This window comes from Podarcis muralis, chromosome Z, assembly GCF_964188315.1.
Source record: "Podarcis muralis chromosome Z, rPodMur119.hap1.1, whole genome shotgun sequence".
In the NCBI taxonomy this organism is placed as follows: Eukaryota; Metazoa; Chordata; class Lepidosauria; order Squamata; family Lacertidae; genus Podarcis; species Podarcis muralis.
This window is the reverse complement of record NC_135673.1, coordinates 32,548,542-32,567,851: the sequence shown is the minus strand read 5'-3', so window position 1 is coordinate 32,567,851 and position 19,310 is coordinate 32,548,542. Positions and strand designations below refer to the sequence as shown.

At 46.9% G+C, this 19,310-nt stretch overlaps 1 protein-coding gene across 1 annotated transcript in view; it reads right to left on the bottom strand.

Moving 5' to 3' along the window:
• Window positions 1-265: 265 nt before the first annotated feature.
• Window positions 266-19,310, bottom strand: part of XPNPEP2 (X-prolyl aminopeptidase 2) — a 34,381-nt gene continuing 15,336 nt past the window's right edge. Inside the window, exons 10-21 of the mRNA XM_028714745.2 lie at window positions 18,713-18,911; window positions 16,799-16,888; window positions 15,969-16,078; window positions 15,366-15,443; window positions 11,072-11,143; window positions 9,262-9,322; window positions 5,517-5,586; window positions 4,273-4,377; window positions 3,646-3,705; window positions 3,035-3,111; window positions 2,087-2,185; window positions 266-1,460 (exon numbers count right to left, since the gene is read on the bottom strand). Coding sequence (XP_028570578.2) covers window positions 1,266-1,460; window positions 2,087-2,185; window positions 3,035-3,111; window positions 3,646-3,705; window positions 4,273-4,377; window positions 5,517-5,586; window positions 9,262-9,322; window positions 11,072-11,143; window positions 15,366-15,443; window positions 15,969-16,078; window positions 16,799-16,888; window positions 18,713-18,911 — 1,216 coding nt within the window. The 3' untranslated portion in view covers window positions 266-1,265. The remainder of the gene's footprint in view (window positions 1,461-2,086; window positions 2,186-3,034; window positions 3,112-3,645; window positions 3,706-4,272; window positions 4,378-5,516; window positions 5,587-9,261; window positions 9,323-11,071; window positions 11,144-15,365; window positions 15,444-15,968; window positions 16,079-16,798; window positions 16,889-18,712; window positions 18,912-19,310) is intronic.

The window sequence follows — 19,310 nt, the reverse complement described above, 5'->3', positions numbered from 1 at the left end:
CTAAAAGTTTCCTTCTCTATGGTCCATCTCTCTTCTCTGTCCCTGCCCCCACCCCCAAATTGCAGCAGGGCAGAGCTCATGATCGTAAGTGCAGTAAGAGGGAAGAAAATATATAACCTTCTGATCTGTTTGCAAGGTGGTTTTATACAACAATGAGTGTTTGTCCCACGTTCATCTTAATTTGATTGCAGGTGTTTATACATCATTCTTTCAAGCCACACTTTCAAGGCATTTCTCTATTGCTTTCCAAACTGCAAAAAGTCTGTTTCTTTTTTTTAAGTGGATTTATTGAGCAAAGGCAATGGATCACTTAGGCCCACTTTAACTGCAAAAAACCTGAAGTTACAATATGCACTTGAAATTGGGTTTATCCACATTTACCTTTCCTCTGCTCTTCCCAGGAACAGTCTGTGCTTTAAAGCTCCATGTCAAAGCACCTGTTTTTGTTTGTGCTCAGGAGCTTTCTCTGCAAAAACCACACTCTTTAAAACTCAATTGGAGCAAACGACAATCCACAGAAAATCCAAACTGAGGTTCCCCAAGCCTGGTGCCCTCCAGATGTCGTTGGACAGCAACTCCCATTAGTCCCAACAAGCATGGCCAGTGGACAAGGGACTGTGAGAGCTGTGGGCCAAAATCTGGAGGGAACCAGGCTGAGACAGCCACAGATGCTCCATGTTAGTTGGTGAAACGTGAAGAAGACAATCCCATGCACAGATGGGGTGCTGACTCAAGGGAATCTCAAGTACATTATTTCCTCCTTTTGGGTTTTTCTTTTTCTTTGGGGCTATATATACTGCTGTATTAAATCCTGATGTCAAATAGGGGTGTATCTTTTTCTGTGTGTCATTTTTACATACAGATGTATTTTTTTTTTCTTAACTGGGGGGAAATGACACTGACACATAATGCAGTAAGAATGAAGGAGGGCATTGAATGAACTTTCAGACATGGACATCTCAGGTCCTTCTCTTTATGGCCTAATGGCAGAGCCCTTTATTGGATATACTGTAGGTAAAGATGAGCACAGATTCTCCAAATTCTCAGAGCAGACTGGATCTCTGTAGATCTAGGGCTGTTTGCATATATTTTGTCCTGTAAGGAGCCGGAGACTTGATGGGCAGAAGGCTTTGGAAGCAACAGCGTCCGGCAGCCATAGATGGCTGCTAACTGTAGGCTAAGTTTGGAGGTGGAACAGCAAGGAGATGCAGGCTTAAGTGCAGCGATGTGGACCAGTGAAGCGGTATAATGCCCCCAACTCAGCCCTACATCCTAGGCAGAAGAGTAGAGGTCAAGGTGCCTACAGCCAGGGTACTTAGGGATGTTGTCAGCAGGTTGGTGTGAGAAAGGGGCTCTGTGTTCTGCTCCAGCCACAAGTATTCCTCATCCAGTTTGCGTCTCTGTAGCTCACGGCCGATGTGCTCACGGATGGACTCGTAATACCTGTTGATGTATTTGATCTGGGGTGGGGGTGGGTGGCAGGCAGAGTGGGAGAGACAGAGAGACAGAGAAATGGAACACTGTGTTTGGTGTGGCAGGCTCCTCCCCTCTGCACGACCCTGCTCTCTTTACCCACCAGGCTTTTGCTAGAGATGCTTGAGGATTTTAATCAGTCTGTAATTTTAAGCAAACAAATCTAATTCATACACCCTGGGCCCTTCTTTGGACTGTTTCAAATTGTTTCATTGGGTTTTAATATTCTATGAGTGCAGGTTTGCAGCCCACCCCAGGACCTTATGCTGAAGGGCTGGTAGGAAATCCTATTAAATTAAATAAATACTAGTTCACAGATCGAGCACAGTTCTCTTCTAGCTTTTGCACTTCTCCAAATTTTGCAGTTCTTGGCTCAATATACCAAATGCATACAGAAATGAATGTTTTAGATGCACACCCAATACATGTTTTATGATCATTTATGTACCCCCTATCAGGGCAAAAACGCATATTTTAGGATAAAGTGCATGCAAATATAATGTTAATTTTTGTATGTGTTTTCTTAAAAATTGCAGATGGGTGTAGAAATGGGCTGGAACGAATGAACAATGCCAGAAACAGACTGATCTGCCCACCCTTAGCTTGCACCCACCTGTTCTGAGGACAGGAGGTTCACATCAATGAGGTTCCGGTCGTAGGGCACTAGGGACACCACCTCAAAGGTCAGGTAGGGCTCTTCAGACATTTGGTACTATGGCAGACAAAGAAAGGAGGTGGCTCACATTTTTTTCAGCAGTTGCATCAATTTTGTGAGGTTGAGTTTTGCATGTACATTCTCTCTTCTGTAGAATCAAAGGGCAACTCGGGTGTGTGAACAAGCCAAAACCACTCAGGGGTTCCTCACATACTACAGTCCTAATGAAAATTACACACCGCATTTACTTTTCTTTAAAAACAACAACAACCACCCATGGGCATGGTTTGCCATGACACCTTTAGATTCACATCTTGTCTAGCCCTTAGTGAAGTCTGTTCACATATATAATTGCCAGTTGTCAAGTTATAGCGTGAAGAAGTCAGATGTTGTCCATACATGACTGAGTTGGCCCCGGGGAAATCCAAGGGATGATGGGGTTGTCCCCCACCATCCTACGGGTGACAATGACCACCTACCCTTGCCCTGGACATTGCGTTATAGCAGGTATGAAGAACCTGTGGCCGTCCAGATGTTGCTAGACTACAGCTCCCACCTGACCCTGCCATCATGATCAATTGTCAGGGTTGATGGGAGTTCACACTTCAGCCAAAAAGGCTCCCTCTTTCTATGCAATTGGTCCTGGATTAGGGGCTGCAGTTATTTCACACAAAGGACAATTATAAATGCTTTGTTTCCCTTTGAACATGCAGAAGGGCCCTCCTTAGAATGGGAAATGGGAATGAAAGAGACTTTGAGGATTCCAAATACCTTAAGGCCTGACCTGTATGTTGCAGAATCTCTACCTGTTTAAGGTTACAGCTCACGGTTTGTACAGAAAATGTCCTGCAGGTTGTCTTGCGCCCACCCATTAGTGACCTATCAAAGGCAGAGAAGGAGCATCACCTTGGTCTTTGCTTCTACCACAACAGCAATGTCCTCCAGGCGGATCCCAAACTCACCATCCTGGTAATATCCTGGCTCTGGAGAGAATGGGGCAAAGGAGAGAGGAGGCAGAGAGAGAGTTCAGAGTGCTTCTGTGCCTCCCCCTCCCCACCAATCTGGCAAATCTTCTTACTTCATTGCCCAAACCAGTCAGGCTGTTTATTTAAATGAGACCCTCATTAGCAATGCAAATTCCTGGGTGGGGAGGGTGGAAATCTAGAGAGAAGGCGGTCTCACGAAATGGGCTCTGAACGACAGACACTAATGCTGCAATAAATCTTATTAGACTGAAACTGTGGACAGCTTTTACTATGGACACACTAAGACTTTTGGTAAACATGCACATTGTTGTGATTTCATGTGGTTTAAAGAACTGCAAAAAATCTTACTTCTGCTCACTGTAACGGACTAACACAAGTACCCCTCTAGAATATGGTGTAGTGAATAAAACATTTAGCAGTTCCCAGATACAAACTCCAGAAAGAAAAAGAATCCCTGCCTGCGATTCAGGATGGGGAGGGGGAAGCAAGGCTTGGTGGCATCAGAACCAGTGAAGAGCATGTGGCACTTACCTATGGAGGTGAACATGCCTTTTCCCAAGGGCACATTGTTAGTCTGAAAGCCCACAGGCCCTAAAGGTGAGAGGATCAGTTATTGCTATCAGAAAACCAGCCCAAGAGATTTTGCCATCCCTACTGAACTATGAAGTCTTCCCCTCTTAATGCAATGAAAACCAATTCTCCCATGGCATTTCACCAAAGCTACACAACTCCTGCAAACAGACATAATATCATGAGAAATCTTGGTTTTCATTTTTTCATGTTAAAACTCCCCAAGTTTCTAGTCCTGAATATTACAGAGATCAGCTTGAAAGTATCCTGATAGGACTGAGCTTAGTTAAATGTCCATAGTATATCTGCAAGGAAGGAGGACGGGGAGGAAATTGGAATAAATTGGCCCCACCTCCAGTGACCCCCAAGCTTGGCAAAGCTTCAGTGCCCTGTGCAAATTACTGGCCTTTGCTACAGCAGACCCGATCTATAAGCAAATGTGTAGGGCAGGCTGTTATACAGATTTTCCAGAATTCAGCTTCTAGTAGCGTAGAAGGTGGATTACCATTTTTAAAATGTTTGTTTCATTGTTTGTCACTGTTGAAGGGCAATATAAGCGCAATTCAACCTGACCCTGGTGCGACTTACACTCATGAACAGACAAAAAGTTGCCAATGCCATGACCAGTGCCATGGCCGTAGTTGAGCCCAGCTTCCCATAAGGCTCGGCGAGCAAGTGCCTCCACAAATCTCCCTAAAAGAGAAAAGTCAAGTTTTGTTGAGGAACAGCAGGAGAGAACACTTAGTTTTCCCGCACACCCTTTCCCACACCTGCAAATCTCAGCAACAGGTAATAAAAGGCATACTTCCTTTGAGGTGGAACATAATCAGAATGCCTAGTAGCCACTGATAAAGGTAAAGGTAAAGGTACCCCTGCCCATTCGGGCCAGTCTTGCCAGACTCTAGGGTTGTGCGCTCATCTCACTCAAGAGGCCGGGGGCCAGCGCTGTCCGGAGACACTTCCGGGTCACGTGGCCAGTGTGACATCGCTGCTCTGGCGAGCCAGAGCCGCACACGGAAACGCCGTTTACCTTCCTGCTAGTAAGCGGTCCCTATTTATCTACTTGCACCCGGGGGTGCTTTCGAACTGCTAGGTTGGCAGGCGCTGGGACCGAACGATGGGAGCGCACCCCGCTGCGGGGATTCGAACCGCCGACCTTTCGATCAGCAAGCCCTAGGCGCTGAGGCTTTTTACCCACAGCACCACCCGTGTCCCTAGTGGCCACTGATATCCTCCAATAATCTGTCTAATTCTTTTTTACAGCCACCCAAGTTGGCAGCCATCACTACAGCTTGTGTGACATGGCCTGAGAGGTGACCCCTGAGGCTGTAGGTCTGGAGAACTGCCTGGTGGGTCAGGGTCTAAGTAAAACTGAGACACGGGAGGAAAGCGGTGTGGGAGCAGGAACAGAACAACTTGCAGAGAGACTCTCACCTATGCCCAAAGAATATTCACAGGGCCAGCTCTATCTTTAGGCAGAGTGAGGAAGCTGCCTCAGGTAAGAGTGGTGCTGATGGCAGCGAACTGAGGGAACACAGAGCTGTATGTATCGCACGTAGTCTGCCTTAACCACCCTTACTAACCACTGGTGTTTGTGTAAGACTCAACCAGCAGTCCAGCCAGCTTCTGTCCATGGAATCGTTTCATTTGGCTCAGGCAGCAAAATGTCTTGGACCACATTCACACCATACGTTTACGTGCTTTAAATGTGTTTTAGATGTATGGTGTGGGTGTGACCTTGGGCTGCCCCTCCTAGAGCTGGAATTAAATTTGGAGGAGGCAAACACTCTATATCAGAAGCTGGGCTGACTTTATTTGGTGCCCCCTCTCACCTGAAGTTCTGGATGGAAAGACGAGCCTAGACAGGTCAATGACTCCCATCAGCACACGGGTATAGGCTTCCTAAGAAGTGGAAGAGAAGAAGAAACAAAGAGATGAAAGGAAGCATGTCTGAAATGGAAGGGGGGGAAAAGATGAGCCAGATTCATGGAAAATTTATATGCCGTAAGAACACACAAAACCTGCCCTATACTGTTAAACCACTGGTCCATTTAGTACTAGGGGCAGCAGGGAGGGGTGAGGAACCCAACCCTGATCTAGCACTCAGGGATGAAGGGGGGGGGGGGACGACAACCATATTTTCCAAGACCTCTTTCACCCACCCACTCAGAGTCCTTTCACCCAGAATTCTCTGGGTTACAGAATAATCCCTTATTTGTTGTTCCTCAACCAAAGGTATTGCTTTCCTTTCCTTTGGACCACATCAGTGAGGCCAAGGGGGGTGGGTCTTGTTGTTTGGGCAGCCCAGGACCTCCATACACACTGCCTAGGTTTGTGCCCCAGGGACGTCACTTCGGTGCTACTAATGCAGTAGTTTGACTTCACCCTCGGAGGCACACTCCATTGTCTCTTGAGACAGATGGATGCCAACAACTTGCTGTTGTGAAAGATAATAAAACAGTATGTTTTTATTAAGCACCCAGTTTCCTTGTCTGGTTTGGGAAGCCCCTTGCAGAGCACAGCAGATGAGTTTCCATTCAGAGTCATGAACTGAGACCAACATGCAAATCCTGCAACAAAATGTTGCAGTGTTGAGTGCTGCTGCCCAGCCACTGCCTGCCCTGCAGTCCATTCCTTTACCATTCCAGCCCCACCCTCCACATTCTGTGGCCATTCCATTGAGCATACTTATTTCTTATTCAGCTGTTTTTGTCCCCTCCCCTTCCCAGAATCCTCCCCTGAAAAGTGTTGTTGGTTGTGTTCTTTGTTTTTTGGTACTTTTGCAAACCTCAGGGTTCCCCAAGCCTGCTGATACTTCCTTCTTATGGAGGTGCTGGGAATTGCAGCTCTGGGAGGGGTACACTTTAAATGCATGGTGGGAGGGGAAGGGGGAGACCTGTACCAACTCTCACCAAGTGCCCAATATAGGCAGAGGTACCAGGGACATCAGTTCCAAAAGGGAATCAATATACCGCTTGGCTTGGTTACTGCTGGGGTCTCCCTAGAGTGGGGACAGGTTTCAGGAGGTAAGCCAGTTGAGATATTTCTGCCCAAAGTGATGGCGCCTTCATTATACACCTTTAGGCACCAGGCAAAAACTTAACTTTTTAACCAGGCCAACCTAGCAGTTCAAAAGCACGTCAAAGTGTAAGTAGATTAATAGGTACCGCTCCAGTGGGAAGGTAAACAGCGTTTCCGTGTGCTGCTCTGGTTCGCCAGAAGCGGCTTAGTCATGCTGGCCACATGAGCTGGAAGCTGTACACCGGCTCCCTCGGCCAATAAAGCGAGATGAGCGTCGCAACCCCAGAGTCGGCCACGACTGGACCTAATGGTCAGGGGTCCCTTTACCTTTATGGTTGATCTGTTTGACATCTTATACCAGGGGTCGGCAATGTTTTTGGGGCATGGGCCGGTTCACAATCCTGCAGACACCACGGTGGGCCGGAGTGCATGTGTGTGTGTGCACGAGCGCATGCATGCATGCACAAATGCCATTTCCAGCACTCCTTCCGGCGCAGAGGAGGCGTGCGCAGCTTCCCATTGGCTGGAGGAGCTTCCTACAGCCAATGGGAAGCCGCCCAGCGTTGCGGAAGGCGGTCCCCGCTCTGCCCTGCACCGGTTTAGCGTGGTGCACGGGAGCCAACCGAGTGGGTGGCAGGGGTCCGTGGGCCGGTTAAATGGCCCCCATGGGCCACTTCCGGCCCATGGGCCTTAGGTTGCCCATGCCTGTCCTATACCCTTTTAAAATGTGGCTCCTTTCGGGGGGGTGTGTGTGTTATTGGGTTGTTGTTTTTATTCTGATTATATCTGTTGTGATCTTTTCTGTGAACCGCCCTGAGACCTCTGGGTATAGGGTGGTATATAAATTCAATTAACAAAAACAACAACATATTACAGTAGGATCCAAACAATATAAATTAAAAGCCTTTGCTGATGACTTAGTATTAACATTACAAGACCCAGACTCCAGTGCAGTAAAAGCACTGGAGCTGATACAGGAATTTGGACAAGTAGCGGGATTTAGGTTACCGGTAAATAAGAGGAAAACCAAACTATTAGAGAAAAATCTGGACAACGATGAAAGAAAACTGCTACAAGAAAAGATGGGCCTTGATTTTGTGAAAAAAGTTAAATATTTGGGGGTGAAGCTGTCTGGGGAAAATCTGAACAAAGATAATTATGAGAAATTATCGAATGAAATTAAGAGAGATTTGGAGGTATGGTCAAATTGTCATTATTGGGCCGGATTTCAGTGGTTAAGATGAATGTGTTGCCAAAGATGCTTTTTTTTTTTTCAAGCCCTCCCAATTATAGATAATGTGAAATGTTTTAAAGAATGGCAGAAAGCTTTATCTAGATTTATCTGGCAGGGGAAAAACCCCAGAATTAAATATAAATTACTTACGGATTCTAAAGAAAGAGGGGGATTTTCCCTGCCAGATTTGAAAATCTATTTTGAAGCAGCAGCACATTGCTGGATTAAAGAGTGGATACAGCTAGAAGATATTGATGTATTAGATCTGGAGAGATTTGACAATGTGTTTGGATGGCACACATATTTATGGTATGGTAAGGTAAAGGCCCATAATGCATTTAAAAATCATTTAATTAGGAAATCGTTATACAATGTTTGGATAAAATATAAAGATCTTTTAGAAAGGAAGACACCCAGATGGCTCTCACCAACGGAGGCGAAGGCCCAGAAAAAGTTAAATATGCCCCAAGGTGAAAGACTTCTGGGAAAAGATTTATAATGAATTCAAAAAAATGTTGAAATATACATTTATAAAGAAACCAGAGGCCTTTCTTCTGGGAATAACAGCTTTGGAATTGCCCAAGAAAGATGTTAAATTATTTTTGTATGCCACAACTGCTGCTTGAATTTTACTAGCTAAGAAATGGAAAACGCAAGAACTACTAACTGTGGAAGAATGGCAGATGAAGATGATGGACTTTTCGGAGCTAGCCGACCTGACCGGAAGAGTCCGCGACCAGAATGAGGAGGAGTACCAGGAAGAATGGATGAAATTTAATGATTATTTAGTTAAATACGTTAAGTTAAAATAATTGGAAAAAGCTTGCAATTACCAGTTAGGCTTAGGACTTAAATAAGTAATGTGATGAATTATTATGTTTAATGCTGAATTGGGAAGAAAGAGTGATGTTAAGTGATTAAGTTAAAATTATAAGAACTTTGATTTGGAAAACCGTTAGAATAATAAGCACTGAAATTCAACCAGGGGGATACGAGGAAGTCACTTAACAATGTTAAGAAGATTAGTTTTAATAAGGTTATGATTTATGTTTGTTTGTTTGTTTGTTTTTAATTTTGTGAAAATAAATAATTTTTTGGGAAAAACAACAACAACAACAACAACAACAACAACAACAACAACAACAACGCACTTGGGAGCCACCTGCTTTACCATAGCCATCCTGAAAGTAGCAAGAGAAAAGGAGGGCAAAGTAACTTAGACAAGGGGGTGGGGGTGGAAATACAGCAGAAGGAAAACAAGACTTTGTCCCCGAGTCCCAGGTGTGCAATCCAGGTGTAGGTGTAGGAAGAAGAAACAGTACCTTCTGAAAATCTGTGGGCTCCCCCCAGTGGACAGTGCGGGTTATGTCCGTTGTTCCATCTCTGCAGGGGTGAGAGAAGCAAAGCGAAGGAAGCTTTGTCAGGCAACGGTGCCCCGTCAGGTCAGGATTTTGCAACAGAGGTCCAGAGCCTCACTTGGCAGAAGGAGCTGGAGGGCTTCCCAAAATGTAGCAAGGCTGGCTTACCACATTTTGAAGTAAAGTCGGTAATACAGTTGCCATGCAAAGAGGCATGTCCCCCACTCCTTAAGGAGTCCAGAGTGTATAAAACTACCTAGTTTTAGGTAGTGAGGAGCTGTTTTGGTGGATTGGGCTCCCCTCACTTAGCCCCAAAGTTGTGCCAAATATATTTAGGGGAGCATGTGGAGAACCTTTGAGAGCAGCAGTTCCCGCTTTGCTACGTGGAACTTGTTGCTCCCAGACACTTAACCCTGACTCTTAACCCTGATTTAGGAAGTGAGGGTTTCGTTTTTTAGCAATGCCTTTGTTCTTCCTTCTGGTTACCTGTTAGATCTGAGTAGCTGTATTTTTAAATACCATTTATTGCTCCTCAACCCTGGATCTCCTCCACAAGACCTGTTCCTTGAGCAGGGATCCTAATGAATCTTAACAACAAAAATAATGACAATTTGGGAGCACCTCTGTTCTTCCTCCTAGGCATAGTTTGATATTTCAATTGTATCATGTGATGGGTAGTAAATATTCTGACTGTTTATATGTTGTAACCTGTTCACATCATTTTACAGACTTTATAGAGAAAGCAGACAATAATTTGTAACAACAACAAGTATTATGACAAAATCATTACCCACCCTTCACCTGCAGGTCCCAGTGTGGGTTACAACAATTTAAAAACAGTTTAAACAAATCACAGGTGAGTCCTAAAACACACACACCCCTTGTCAAAACCAAGGTAAAGAGGTGTGTCTTCATCATATGACAAAAACTATATAATGTAGGCACCATATGCACCTCTATGGGGAGGAAGTTCCACAATTTAGAGGCCGCCACAGGCACAATCCCTCCACTGCAGGGGGTTGGACTAGATGACCACAGGGTCCCTCCCAACTCTACAAGTCTATGATTCCACCACCCCGAGCCTGTGAGGGCAGCAGAACTATCAAGAGGGTCCCAGCTGTTGCTCTTAAAACTCCATACGGTCAGTGGCAGATGCTGAGTTCTCAAATTTTAGCGGCACCCTGTGTGATGCCAAAATTTGGCGCCCCCCCCACCTCTTTCACTGCATTCTAAATAATAGTTGTGGCATCCCCAGGTTCCACGCCCAGTGCGACCAAACCAGTTGCACTCCCCTAAATCTGCCTCTGATACAGTCTGTAGGGTAGGACGCTGTATTTCAGAGATCAATAGATGAAACCAAACCCTAGCGTACAAGGAGTTGTCACTGGGGCATACTCAGAGTGCTATCCTTGATAGGAGAAAGCTCCATAAATCCAGAAGCAGCTTGCTAGGTGGGGAGGAGTCTCTTTGCTACCTTCTCAGCAGATGGCTCACTGGTGTTTACCAGGAGACGGAGGAGGAGGGGTGAGGCAGTGGGGAAGTTGGTGATGTGTAAGCACATCAGCAGGAGTGCCACATTGGCTCTGCCAGTGTGTTTGCACTCCGCTGACCTTCCTGCCACTTTCCTCTCTCCCTCCTACAGTACAGTGACCCGCCTGCCAGCAACCTAGCACAGAGGCTCTGCCCCACAAGGTGAGCTGCTTCTCCATAAAACCCACTGCCAGGTGCAGGCACCTGAGCCTGGCCAAAGAGAGAGAGGGCATCCCATACTCACAAATATTGGCCCCCTGAGTCCAGCAGGTACATTTCATTCACAGTCAGGTTTCGGGCAGTAGCATTGGATGGGCTGAAAGAGGAAAAGAAAGACACAGAGAGGAACATCAGAATTAGCATGTTGGGTCAGGCAATTGTGCCTCCAAGCTCAGTGTTCAGTCGCCAGCAGACGCAGGGAAATTCAAAAACAAGGATAAGGTGGCAACATTCACCAATAAGAGTAAAGGAATATTACTATTATATGGAAGCACATAGTTTCCCCCAAAGGATCATGGGAACTGTAGTTTATCCCTCACAGAGCTAGAATCCCCAGCACCCTTAACAAGCAGTTCCCAGAATTCTTTGGGGGAAAGTCATGTGCTTTAGAGGCATGGGTTGTACACAGCCTCTGTTTAGATGATGGTTTTTATTCCTCCCCTGCCCTTCACCATAAAGTCCTACGGCAAATGACAACAATAGAGAAACAAAAGATCACAACAATTTACAATCAGAAAAACAGAGGAAGAATGTAAGAAGCAACAGTGGCCCAAGGGGTGGGAATGCGCTGCAAAGCCGTCCTCCCAGCACCGGGGCCGATGCAGCTTATCTGAATGTGCCTTGTGTGGAGTGAGGTTGTGGTGAGGCTGGGCTGTGTGGCTGCACCGAGTGCCAACCTGCCACTCTCACTGGTGCATCCCATCTGAGCCACCACCATGGGTCACCCAAGACCCACCCAGTAAGTGGCAGGGATGCTGGTTTTGGGAGGGCTGCTCCACCTCACCACGAAGGCTGCTAGTAAAAAAACCAAAAAACCCTGCTGAATCAGACCAAAGAATAGACTAATCCAGCACCCTCTTCCTGTTTTCTACAGTGACCAACCAGGGCTATGGTATGTACACACCATACATTTCAAGCACCACCCCAAAGAATCTTAGGAATCGTCGTTTAGCCAGAGACGAACCTAGGCGCTTGTGCCCTTGGCAAGGAACTATATTGGTGCCTCCAAAGCCAGGAGAGACTATGGAGTAGAAACTTAAAGTTTGCTTTTCTTCACCTTTTGCACACCGACAGCGATTTCCTCCCTGGCCATCAGAGTTGGGTCTGCTCTGTTCCCCATCCCCCCAATCAGTCTGTCTGCCTGTCTGCCTACTGCCTCCTTCTGCTCCATGCTTTCCCTTCTGCCTCCTTCTGCTTCCCTTCCTTTCCCCTCCTCCTACAACTCTTCCCTGCTCTCTCTGTCTTTCTTCTCTCCGAGCCCCTGCTCACACTTCTAAAAGCTCTGCCAGCCAACTGGAGAGGCCTCCACAGGGCTGCTGCAACAGTGAAGTAAAGATAAAGGCACCCCTGACCCTTAGGTCCAGTCCTGCTCCTGCCCACCTGGCTATAGCAGTACACACCAGCAACTGGATTCCTCTGCAGAGATGGCCAGAGGAGCCTGTATGCCTGACCGAACAACGGAGGAGCAGCCCTGGGGTGTGCGCAGGCTCCTAGCCACTCCAGGCCAGAGGTGCAATTCTTGTGCCTTCCTAGGCCTGTGCCCTTGTGGGCTAACCTGGCCAGCCCCTGAGTTTACCCCTCACAGAGTTATGGTACAACTCCAAGCACTATGAAAGACTTCCCAGATACTTTAAATGCACCGGATGTCTACACCTGGGTGTCTCTGGAAAGCCCACAGGCAGAGCAAGAGAGCGACAGCTCTCTCCCAGGATAGCTCCCCAGAGAGGCAGCCTGCTTCTGATTCTGAATGTAGCATACAAACAGAGCAGCTAGTAACGATTGGCAGCCGTATCCTCCACGAACCATCTCCTTTTAAAGCCATTGAAATTGGTGGTCATTATTGCCTCTTGTGGGAGTGAGCTCCCTAGTGGCACCTCCATGTCCCAAGGCTCCCAGGTGGGGATATAATTGCCTTTGTGCCTTTCTGTGAGTTTCCTGGAAGCGGGGGGGGGGGGGGGGGGGGCGGCGGCGGCTAGCAAGTTTGAGAAAACAGGATGCTGAATTCACCAGCAGGGCTCTCTCTCCCTATGCTTTGCAGAGGCAGGTGTGACATGCACGCTCAGGAACCCATGTGCACAAACCACAACCTATATTTGGGCATGCCATTTTTAGATCCTGCCCACCCCGGTTTGTGCAGATTCTTGGCAGCTCTGTGGTTTCCCTCTACATGCTCACGGCTTTTAGGACTGGCTCCTTTATGTGAGCATTGCAGACCAAGGCTATGTACACATCAGTAGCTTAAAATGCAACAAAGCCTCTCTCTCTCTCTCTCTCTCTCTCTCTCTCTCTCTCTCTCTCACACACACACACACACACACACTCTCTCTCTCTCTCTCACACACACACAACAACAACAACAACAACAACATTGCGCTTGCATGTTGCTGTTCAAACCAGTGAGGGGGTGGGGGGATGTCTTCAGCTGATGCACATTAACTGTTTGATTTCTCCCCACCCCCAGCCCAGCATTGCTCTTCGTGAATCTGCCATCTGTACATGTGCAACATCTGCTTCGAATGTACCCGCCTCAGCTTAACTGTGAAGTGAATGTAGGTTTTCAAATCGGGTAGAAGCTGCATCAAACAGCAGTATATCTCAAGAAACAACAGTGCGGATAGGGACCGTGGCTCAGTATCATGTGTGCATTGCTTCAAACACCAGCAGTGGGATTGCACTGGAGCCAAAGTAAGTGGTAATGTGTGCCAAGCCTAAGTTCTCAGAGGCTGTGACGCCAGTTTTGACAAACCCAATTTTTCAACTGTTCTTGTGGAGAATGCAAGGAGGCAGTAAGGCAGAAGTAGGGAACAATCAGGCCCAGAGGCCAAATCTGCCCCTCCAGACTTCTCTGTTTGGCCTTTTGGGGCTCTCCCTTGGACTGACTGCCTCTCTAGGCCACACCTCCTCTCCCCTGGCCACGCTTCTCACCACCCCCATTTTGTACTCCTCCTTGGGCGCTTGTGTCTGGCTGAAAGATGGGGAGAGAAGAGGCCACACTGATGCATTTCAATCACATAAGGTAAAGGTAAAGGGACTCTTGACTATTAGGTCCAGTCATGACCGACTCAGGGGTTGCGGCGCTCATCTCGCTTTATTGGCCGAGGGAACCAGTGTACAGCTTCCGGGTTATGTGGCCAGCATGACTAAGCCGCTTCTGGCGAACCAGAGTAGTGCACGGAAACGCCGTTTACCTTCCCGCCAGAGTGGTACCTATTTATCTACTTGCACTTTGACATGCTACTGAAATGCTAGGTTGGCAGGAGCAGGAACCGAACAACAGGAGCTCACCCTGTCGCGGGGATTCGAATCGCCGACCTTCTGATCGGCAAGTCCTAAGCTCTGTGGTTTAACCCACAGCGCCACCCACGTCCCTTATTTCAATCACATGGCTTCCCTCAAAGAATCCTGGGAGCTGCCATTTGTTAAGGTTGCTGGGAACTGTAGCCCTGTTGGGGGAAATTACAGTTCCCAAGGTTTCGAAGGGAGCAAGCTGTGACCGTTCAAGTGGCACAGATGTGCTTTAAATGTTATCGTGTGGATAGGATCGTGTGTTTCCGGCCTGATTTCTGTGTTGCTGGAATGTAGCCTACTGTAATGCTCTATAATTTAAAGTAATATCATCCCCCTTTAAACAGTCGTGGCTTCCTCCAAAGAATCATGAGAACTGTGTTAAAGGTGCTGAGAGTTGTTAGGATTCCTCTATTCCCCTCACACAGCTACAATTCCCAGAGTTCCCTGGGAAGAGGGATTGATTGTTAAAATACTCTGGGAACTGTAGCTCTGGGAAGGGGCAACACCTCTCAGCAATCTTAAAAAATTACAGTTCCCATGATTCTTTGAGCGAAGCCCTTACCATTTTAAGAGGGGGGTGATACTGCTTTAAATGTATAATGCAGATGGAGCCTCCAAATGTGTACATCAGTCAAAACTGCATACAAAACAACAACAACATGTTTATTAGGAGAAATTTGCACTAAAATGCTGGCGAATTTTCACAAATCACAGACCGCTGCAGAAATGTGGAGAACTGAATTTAAGAGTGGGAAAATGAGGAACGGGGGGAACTGATAAGGGCAGAGCCCTCCATCCCTATCCATCTCTAATTATAGGCCCTAGTTAAGGAGATGGAAATGGTGAGTGATATGAGAAGCAAATGGTAGAGTCCTCCACTACTTTGGTTCTGAGAGAGGGAGCTGTCCACATGTTTTGGGTTGTGGAACTGTGAATTTCGAAGGTTACCTGTGTTTTGGTTCCTGTATTGTTTTGGTAAATGTGAATCAGGTAGGTTTGCAAACCAAAACAAATTTATCCTCAATCCCTACCTGTAATGGGCCAGAGCTGCATTCAGACCAGTGGCGGAGATTGTCTCAAAGCTGGGCCCCTTGCAGTTGGCCTCTTCGCTGTGGAGGGAAAGAGAAAACTCTGGTTGGCACCCTTTTCACCCTCCGCAGCATCATCACCACTGATTGATTTTCATACTCTTCACATGCCACAAAAGCTTCTAAGCCATTTACAAGCATAAAATCTACTATAAATTCCATACATAATTAAAATAAAAGAATAAAACAACTCTACCAAAATAGTAAAACCACTCAGATTTAATACCATTATTTTTTATTATTTATTTAATTTCTATACCACCCTATACCTGAAGCATAACAATGAGACAGTTTTTAAAACCCCCAATTAAAACAGATAGGTCAAGAAGTTCAAATTCAGGGGAATGAATGCTTGTCTAAGCAGGTGTACCTTCAATAGCCGGGGGAATGCCAACATAGATGGGGCTTCTCATATTTCAGCAGAGAGGACATTCCACAACACTGGTGCCACCAGTGAAAAGGCCTTCCTCCATGTTCTCACAATGTGATAATCATCAGACCATGGCAAAACTAGCCTAAATGAAGCATTGCCCTTTTCAGACTGACCTACGCAACTGGTCTACATAACGGGCGCCAGAGATTTCATTCACAGAACCGGTGGGAACATTCTTTTCCAGCCAGACCAAGTACCGAATCACTGCAATGGCATCTCGTACCTGTGGTTGTAATCGTTGTTTAGTATTTCTATCCTGCCTTTCTATAATAAGTACACAGAGAAACTTACAGCAAAATAATAAATAGCCACGTTGCAAATTTATGAGCATGTCCAAAAACACCCTTCTCTCTCTCTAAACACCAAATGGAACACATGATTGCAATAAATATTCAAATATCATTTTATCATCATGTCTGTTCCGGAATGCACACATCATTCACAGATGTCCCATTTTGACTGTCTGCACCCTGCATCAAGTTTTCATCTGCAGAAGGCATCATAGTTGGCTGGAGCCACACTATATGGCTGCAACATGGCCTCATGGTAAAATCTCTTCCAGCATCATGTCTAGCCCTGACCTGGTACTGGACATGGAGTCCTCAGAAGGCAAAACAGACACCCCATGGGTTAAGAATCTTGGGGAGCAGGCAGCATCCCCAGAGTTCAATGCTGAAGATCCCCTTGTAGGTCTTCCCCCAAGTTGATACTGGATGAAGAACCCCCGAAACTGTCAAAGATGAGGAGCCACCCTCTCCTGCACCAGTCCTGATGGGTGCCAGCCCCAAAGGCTTCAGGCAACACTGTCCAGACCAGTCATGGGTAAAGGGTCCACTTGCTGTGGTTTAGGAGAACTCCCTTGAGCTTCCACCCAAATCTAAACTCACAAGATCATTGCACCACAACGTTCCACTGCTTTTGCACTCGCGGTGGGCTTACATACATGGGCAGCTCGCAGCATCTCTTGCTCCTTGGCGTTCTTGACTGCTTTGGTGATCATGACAGGAGAGTACTCCTCTACCAAGAGTTTTTCCTGTAAGACAGGAAGGAGGCAGCCATGTCAACAGGCCATTCTCAGGGGGGATGCACCTGTTGGCTTACCCTGAAACAGACCAGCTGGAGGCAGGCCTTTGTCATCACTTGCAGAGCATGTTGCACAGTTCCCCTTTGCTGCATTCTATATGTGGCAGTTCTCACAGCATATCTTAGAGTGCCTGCATGCATGCATGCATGCACGCACGATCATCTCCTGATGTCTGCTGTGTCCCTCAATGAACTCCATTTGAGGCAGGGCTCTGGTCCTGGAGCCTGGTTTCATTCCCAGAGCTCAACATTAAAAACACTTGTGAAGTAACAAACATAAGCCACGAGGAAGAGTCCCTTTGGAATCAGATGAAAGGTCTATCTAGGTTTAGGGGGATTAGCAAATCTTCCAATTTCAGGCTGCATTCACATGGCATTTTATTTCATTTTCACAACTTTCCCCGTTAGTTCTACAAGGCATTGTGGTGAAATACAGTGCATAAAAAAGAGACTTCAGTTACACCACCCAGGAAAAAAACCACGCCTCTGCACAGGTAACTTTCTGTGCAAATGCATATGCCCTAACCAGAGTGAAAGGAGAGGTGTGCCTAATAATAGCTTATGTGACCTAAAAAGCAAGGCTCGGCAGCTCAGTTGTCATGCACTGCCACCCGCTGCAAACATTGTCAGGTGGTGCAGAAACTTTGCAGGTTTTAAGACAGCAAACAGCATGCAAAAACCATGCAGGGAGCTTCCTGTGCAGGAAGTTACTAGCTATGTTGGTTATGCTCTCAGAGACAGCATGCTTTTGAATACCAGCTGCTGGAAACTGCAGGATGAGAGTGCTCAGGTCTTGCTTGCCAGTTTCCCGCAGGCATCTGGTCAGCCACTGAGAACAGAATGCTGGACTAGCTCTTATGCTCTTAATTGCACAGTGAATGGAGGCGATGCACTATTCGATGCCATGTGAAAACATAACAAAACTTTTGCTTTTAGCAAACAAAAAGGGGTTCCCGTATGGATGGGCCCAGGGTTGACAATACTAAGCTAGGTGAATCAATTGTCTGACTTGGTACAAGGCAGATTCCTATCCTAAGTTTCCAAACCATGAGTGGTGATGATGGCTCACTCTCTATGTTCTTCCTTTTCACCTGGGAAGGGCCATAGCTGAGTGGTAGAGCATCTGCTCTGCACAGAGACAGTCCCAGGTTCAATCCCTGGCATCTCCACATGGGACTGGGAGTGCCCCCCATCTGAAACCTTGGAGAGCAGCTGCCAGTCAGTGTAAGGTAAGGTAAAAGGTAAAGGACCCCTGGACGCTTAAGTCCAGTCAAAGGCGACTATGGGGTTGTGGCGCTCATCTTGCTTTCAGGCCAAGGGAGCCAGCATTTGTCCACAGACAGCTTTCCAGGTCATGTGGCCAGCATGACTAAACCGCTTCTGGCGTAGTGGGACACCGTGACGGAAACCAGAGCGCACGGAAACGCTGTTTACCTTCCCACTGCAGTGGTACCTATTTATCTACTTGCACTGGCATGCTTTTGAACTGCTAGGTTGGCAGGAGCTGGGACAGAACAACAGGAGCTCACCCCGTCATGGGGATTCGAACTGACAACCTTCTGATCGGCAAGACCAAGAGGCTCAGTGGTTTAGATCACAGTGCCACCCACATCCCTGACCAGTCAGTGTAGTAGACCATGGTAAGCTAGATGGACCAATGGTCTGACTCAATGGAAGGCAGATATCTATGCTTCTCCTCCAATTTTTCCAGTGCAGCCTCCTCTCTGATTCAATGGTTCCCCTGTACATGAGTCGCTCCATCTTTCTTACTTACCAGGGGGATTTCTCGATAGAGTCCTAGGGTGGTGTATTCAGTCCCGATCCATATTCGAACGCCATTCTGCTGGGCATACTTTCTCAGAGTTGCACTTGCTTGATCATAGTCCTCCACCTGCACACACAGGGGCCCTGGGCACTGAGAGACCAGCGACTGGAATGCCTCTTTGCTCAGTCGACTCTGGTTCACAAACAGACTAAGGAGGCGTGGGGGCAAACCAAGTGAGGTCGGAAGAACAAACAACTGTGTGTTACTCTGTTGATTCACTTTGGGCCCCTCCAACACTATACATTTAATGAGCTAGTAAACAGCTAAAATCACTTTAAACCAGGGGTAGGCAACCTAAGGCCCAGGGGCCGGATGCGGCCCAATAGCCTTCTAAATCTGGCCCGCAGATGGTCCGGGAATCAGCATGTCTTTACATGAGTAGAATGTGTCCTTTTATTTAAAATGCATCTCTGGGTTATTTGTGGGGCATAGGAATTTGTTCATTCCCCCCCCCAAAAAAAAGTCCGGCCCACCACACGGTTCTGAGGGACAGTGGACCGGCCCATGGCTGAAAAAGGTTGCTGACCCCTGCTTTAAACAGTCATGG